This window comes from Cyprinodon variegatus, unplaced genomic scaffold (genome assembly GCF_000732505.1).
Source record: "Cyprinodon variegatus isolate N-32 unplaced genomic scaffold, C_variegatus-1.0 Scaffold91, whole genome shotgun sequence".
Lineage (NCBI taxonomy): Eukaryota > Metazoa > Chordata > Actinopteri > Cyprinodontiformes > Cyprinodontidae > Cyprinodon > Cyprinodon variegatus.
In genome coordinates, this window is record NW_015150544.1 from 862386 (window position 1) to 867956 (window position 5571).

General features: G+C 36.5%; 1 protein-coding gene across 2 annotated transcripts in view; it reads left to right on the top strand.

Annotated features, from left to right (window-relative positions):
* LOC107084043 (E3 ubiquitin-protein ligase RNF115-like) overlaps positions 1-5179 on the top strand; it is an 11589-nt gene extending 6410 nt beyond the window's left edge. Inside the window, exons 3-9 of one of the 2 annotated variants that reach the window (XM_015373686.1) lie at positions 914-974; positions 1060-1271; positions 2759-2827; positions 2933-3011; positions 3158-3251; positions 4166-4281; positions 4435-5179. In XM_015373686.1, coding sequence (XP_015229172.1) covers positions 914-974; positions 1060-1271; positions 2759-2827; positions 2933-3011; positions 3158-3251; positions 4166-4281; positions 4435-4557 — 754 coding nt within the window. In that variant the 3' untranslated portion in view covers positions 4558-5179. The remainder of the gene's footprint in view (positions 1-913; positions 975-1059; positions 1272-2758; positions 2828-2932; positions 3012-3157; positions 3252-4165; positions 4282-4434) is intronic. The other variant, XM_015373687.1, reaches the window with a different exon arrangement.
* Positions 5180-5571: the final 392 nt, after the last annotated feature.

Genomic DNA, 5571 nt, shown 5'->3' on the forward strand with positions numbered 1-5571 from the left:
GATTTATTGCACTGAAAACCCAGTTTCACTATTTTTTTAAAGACCTTTTTTTTCATAAAAAGACAGGAGTAATTGAACACAGGTTCACGTCGAATAACAAGAAGCAAAACTTTCAGGCTTGTATTAAATTTATTATATGAATAAGAAGCCTCAGAAAAAAAAAATCTGTATATATCTCATCTCAGTGGCTTCAATTTGGTTTGCCAAGGGGAAAATGTATCATGCAAGACCTGTTTGATCTTAGTCGAACAGCAACGAGTGGCATAGCTGTAACAGATGGCCTGTCATTTGTTTACCTGGTACTGTTATTGCATTTAATAAATTTAATACTAATCTAAAGGCTTTTTCTGCAGGTCATTTGAGATGATGGAAAACATCCACCATGATCCTCTTCTTTAGGTCAAGCTGCAGCTGTATAAGAAGCTTTGCCATATACACTGTGTGAATCTGTGTTCGATTGCTCCAGACTTGAGAAAAAAATAAAATTTTAGAACTGAAAGTTAGATTCCTTAGACTTAATGTTCAGTACAAAAACTGTGTCTTAAATAAAATGAATTTGATTTCAACTCATTAAATACACTTTGCATTTATGAATATAGTTGCAGTTCAGTGAAATTACAGTACATTTAATTTAAAGGTTTGCATACACATATTCATTATGGGCAATTTAACTGCCTTTTCTGATATTCAAGTTTAGTTTCTGCCCTCAGCTACAGTAGAACAATAAAATGTTAAATTGGTTACAATTCCTCAAATTCCTTCAACAGTGGAAAATGATTTCTAATGCAAACTGAAACAGAGGTTTTCTGTTAACTATTTTCTTATGTTTGTTCTCCATATTTCGGTTTTTTTTTTTTTTTTTTTTTTTTTTTTTTTTTTTTTTTTTTTTTTTTGCCTTGTTTTTTTTGTAAAGCCTCCTGCAGGACAGCAGAGCATCAGTACCAAATGAAGAGTCAAACTTGCTGTTTCCAGACGTAGGTGAAACTAATTGCATTTCAACAATGGCTCCTTTGTGCCTCAGCCTTTGTGTGACAATTTTCTCTGGTCTCCCTTTGAAAGATCTGGCAGCTGCTGTTTATGGAGCGCTCCGCCCTGCTGTCCAACCCGCCCTCCTCAGAGTCCCGCCCAGAGGACAACCAGCAGGTATCTGCAGGTCAGAGCCCTCCGTCTCCAGCCTCCCCGGTCGTTACAGACTTGCAGGAACAGGAGTCGCCTCTTAACTCTGAAGGGGAGGAATCTTCCAGGCCTGAGCAAATTCCTGCTGTGTATGGGTGTGTTTGTAGACACATCACTGACACAGGGTTGCAGAGTTATTTATGTTATTTTAGTATATACATCTGTTGTAATTACAGAACATTAATGCTAAAAAGAAGCGTTTGGCTTAATACAGTTCTTTGCGAAAGTCATCCCTCTTTACTTTGTTTTGGATTTTAGTTCTTGGGTATAAAAACTTTCTCAAGCCACACCACCATCCATCCATAGTGAAACGGGAATAAACCAGTGTTGCATATATTCCTAGAACAAAACCTATATATATATATATGACATTCTGAATTGAAAAAGCTTCTGGGATGGGAAGTGAAATGTCTTCAAACTTAGAAACAAAGTCCAGTGGATTGTTTTTTAACTTTTTTTGGAATGAGTATGACCTTGATGACTGAAAATCTTCACAAGCATTTCGGTCATTCTTTGCTAGAATCTAATCAATGCTTAGCTGATTTTCTATGTTTTTCAGCAAAAATACATTAATCAGTTGAACTTCTACAAAGCTGATTTCATTGTTTGTTTTTTTTCCCCGTTGTGACATCTCACGCTAAGAATGTAAGTGTATAGGAAATTTTTGTATTACTTTGTGTTAAACACCTTCTTAGAAATTGTGTAGATCGTTTTCAACGTAGTCCACACCAAAGCAATGCAGGGATAGCTGATGAAAACGTATCCTCTTGCTCAAATTCAAAATTGTGTAATAGTTTTGGACTTACACTGATCAGATGGAGCGAAGGGGTGGGGAGGAATGGATGTACAGAGAGCCAAGCAGTCACAATTTACCAGGTGTTGAATGATGGCCCAATAGCTTTTGAGCTGTTTGATTGTGCCTTATTTATTTATTTATAGTTTTTATCATAGGATGAGTTATTCATTGTATTTTATTTTACCTCAAGTTACTGTAGGTAACAATAACAAAGCAGTTTCATTTATAATTTATTTTTGCTCCCACAAGCAAATTAGTGGTGAGATTTGTTTTATGGCCTGCAGGGGGCACTGTTAAGTTTAAACTGGATAGACATTTTAAAATGTTTCTAATTATATTTTACCTTAGACAATCAGCACTAAGAAACATGTTCTCTGTTTTTTATTTTGTCTTTTATCAGGGTTTTTTCATTTTTTAAAGGAAGCAACATTAAACATTTGAGTTTGTTTCATTTTTCTGCTTCTCTGAAATATTATTAAGAGCAATGTGAAAGGAGTTGAGAAAAAATCTGAACACAAGCCTAGAAAAACAAACAAACTAAAACTAGTTTTGTAGAGCCAATAAAATAATTTAAGGTCTTTCTATTTGGCAGCAACTGTTAAAAAAAAAATCTGAATCTGTTTAAAACTAAATAAAAAAAAAATACATGAGTTTCCTAACATGTATCTGCTTTGCTTGAAGCTGCTCATCATTTAGAGAAATCAAGTGAAAGTTTTCTGACTCCAATGTTTTTGTTTGTTTTTTTGCTTGGCTTTCCTTAAACCTAAATATATAAATATATATAAGGATCATGCAGCAGGTCTTGGCTGACCTCTTTACCAACCATCCAAACTCGTCCTCCCCTCCAACCACAGTGTGAGCATGCTTTTTCTTTCATTATTACTACATCAGTTGCATTTATTTTAAATTATTTTTCTCGTGTCATTTGAAAACCTTCCTCTCTCATGCTTTGCCTCTCAGATCGAGCATGCTGCAGTTGTATTCAAACCCTGGAGATTACGCATGGGGTCAGGGAGGCCTCGACGCAGTCGTCACAGAGGTCAGTAACAGCTAAGTTACTGATTACTCAAGAACAGCCATGCACAAATCTAAACTCCCACACAACTCTGTGTGTGAAGCACCCAAAGCTGTTAACATATTATTTATTATAACAGGCTTTTAAATGAGCTGCTTCTCCTCACCCAGTTATTAGGGCGTTTGGAGAACACAGGTCCACCCCCGGCTCAAAAGGAGAAGATTTCATCTCTGCCAACAGTCTGCATCTCTCAAGAACAGAAAGGTAGGATATATGGCACGGAATGCCATATGTTTGGTGTTGTGGCTTTAAAAAAAAAAAAACAACAACATTTACATCAGATGCAGTTTTCCTCTATATTGCTAACCCTCTACCATTTTCAGGTATCATTTAAACTTTTCTTGTCAGTGCTATTCTACTTATGTTTATTTTTAAACCTCTTTTCCTCATCCTGCTGGAAGACTTTTCTGGTCTATTATATACACACTTATGTTTCTACTGCCCTTACTGGGGTAGAAATTTACCCCAGAAAAAGGCTCTAATATAGTAACTTTGGTATTTCCCTGAATCTTTTGGGTGGAAGGATGCTAACTCTACTCTAATTACTCTAAGCAATATTTTTCTATCTTTGTTAAAATAGAGAGTAGCTCCAAAATAATATATTTTAAGTTTTTTAATTATTTGCATTGAAATATTTTTATGCTTTAAGAATCTGATCAACTAAAAGAATCAAGTTTGGTGCTCAAACAAGAAAGTGACTTTGGTTTCCTTTGCTCGCATCATATCAAGATTAGTTAAATAAAAAAGTGAGGACTAAGGGAAAGCAGCAGTTGTTCTGAGACTCCAGCAAGAGCAACTACAGGCCCTCAGGAATGTGTTTTGTTTACAGATTTCTTGTTTTAAAGATACAACCCTGCTGCTGCTGTGTGTGTGCAATCCACTTTTTATTTATTTTAGATTTAGGAAGTTTCTGTTCATTTTGCACTTGTCCTTTGAGTTGGGTTGGATTTTAGTTTAAACTTTCTTCATTATTCCTCAGAAAAAGAAAAAAAAAACTTGGGAAGATTAAAGATGAGCAGCACGAGCTTAGGGGAGATTGAGAAATCATGGTAATGGGATCTGGGGATCAAGGTTTTGGGGTAACAAACATGTCTGAACTTATGTTTTTAATTTTCTAGATTGCCGACTAGAATGTCCGGTTTGTAGGGAGGAATATTCCCTCGGTGAATCTGTCAGGAAGCTTCCCTGCCTCCATTTCTTCCACAGCGGCTGTATAGTACCTTGGTTAGAGCTGGTAAGGATGAGAACGGGATATGGTTTAAATGCCTGCTTAATCTATTAAGAGGATTTCTTGTTGAAACACTAATCTGGATGGAGAAAATCTCCACTTATGCTTCATCACATATTCATGCACAGTGACCAAAACGTTTTTTCTCTCCTCTCGTAGCATGATACCTGCCCAGTGTGCCGCAAAAGTCTCGATGGCGTCGACAACAGCCTCTCGCCCACATCGCAGCCCCTAAGTGAGCGCTCCGACAGGCAAGAGCAACAAGAGAGAGAGGCGATCTGAGCAAAGAGGCAGCGACTGTTCGTGTCAGATGAGCTGCTTTTAAATAAAACAATACTTGCACCGAGGCCCTAAACGCAGCTCCAGCCCTCATGTCAGTCATGCATCTCTGTGAAGGACCTTCGTGTTTTTTACTCCAGGATAAAAGCTTTTTTTTTTTTTTTTTTATTGCCACAGCTCCAACTGAAGGATCCAGCAGTTTGCTTGACAACATCCTGAGCGGGTGTGCTCTTCCCACTGTGCTGCTCGGTGCGGCAGTTTTCTGAATGACTGACTTTGATGTGATGAACTAATAACCACTGCTCTGCTAGTGGCTGTCAAAATGACGAGATCTTACAGGGTTATGGGGAAACACTTTTACAATGTTTTGTTGGTGAGACAGTTTCAGCATTTTGTTGACCTTTAACCAACTGAAAGCCTCTATTAAAGCTTAACCCTGTGACCTCCACTCTTTGTACATACTTCTGTTTTATAATGTGATAAACACAGGCAGGTGTTACACTCCGTTCAGTTAGGTTAACATGGGGATTTCATGCACTGAGCTCAACACAACTCCTTTGTCTTTCATGTCAGATTTTCTATAAAAACTGGTAATTCTGATCAATTATTTTACTGAGTTGAACTTAACACTTGACATCAGTGTTATAACAAATGATACAAAGTAATCTCATATACTAGTTTGTTGTATACAGATGCATGTAAAAAAAACTTTTAGTGACATAACATAAATTACAGAAATTGTATTTAGAATAAAATTCATATATACATATGTTTTTGCCAATAGAGTAACATGTTTATATTTCCATTAATAAATACTTATAATGACATATTTACACAATTAGAAGGAAGATTCCTGATCTGATATGTCCTGCAGACATTGACACCCACCTTTAGGTAAGGTAAAACAGAAGAAAAACAAAAAACTTGTTAGAGAAGCTAGTTGTTTACATACAGGGATTTCCAAGCATTTTAATGGAAAATTGTGTGGAAGGACAACTGGTTAAAAAAGTGTACATG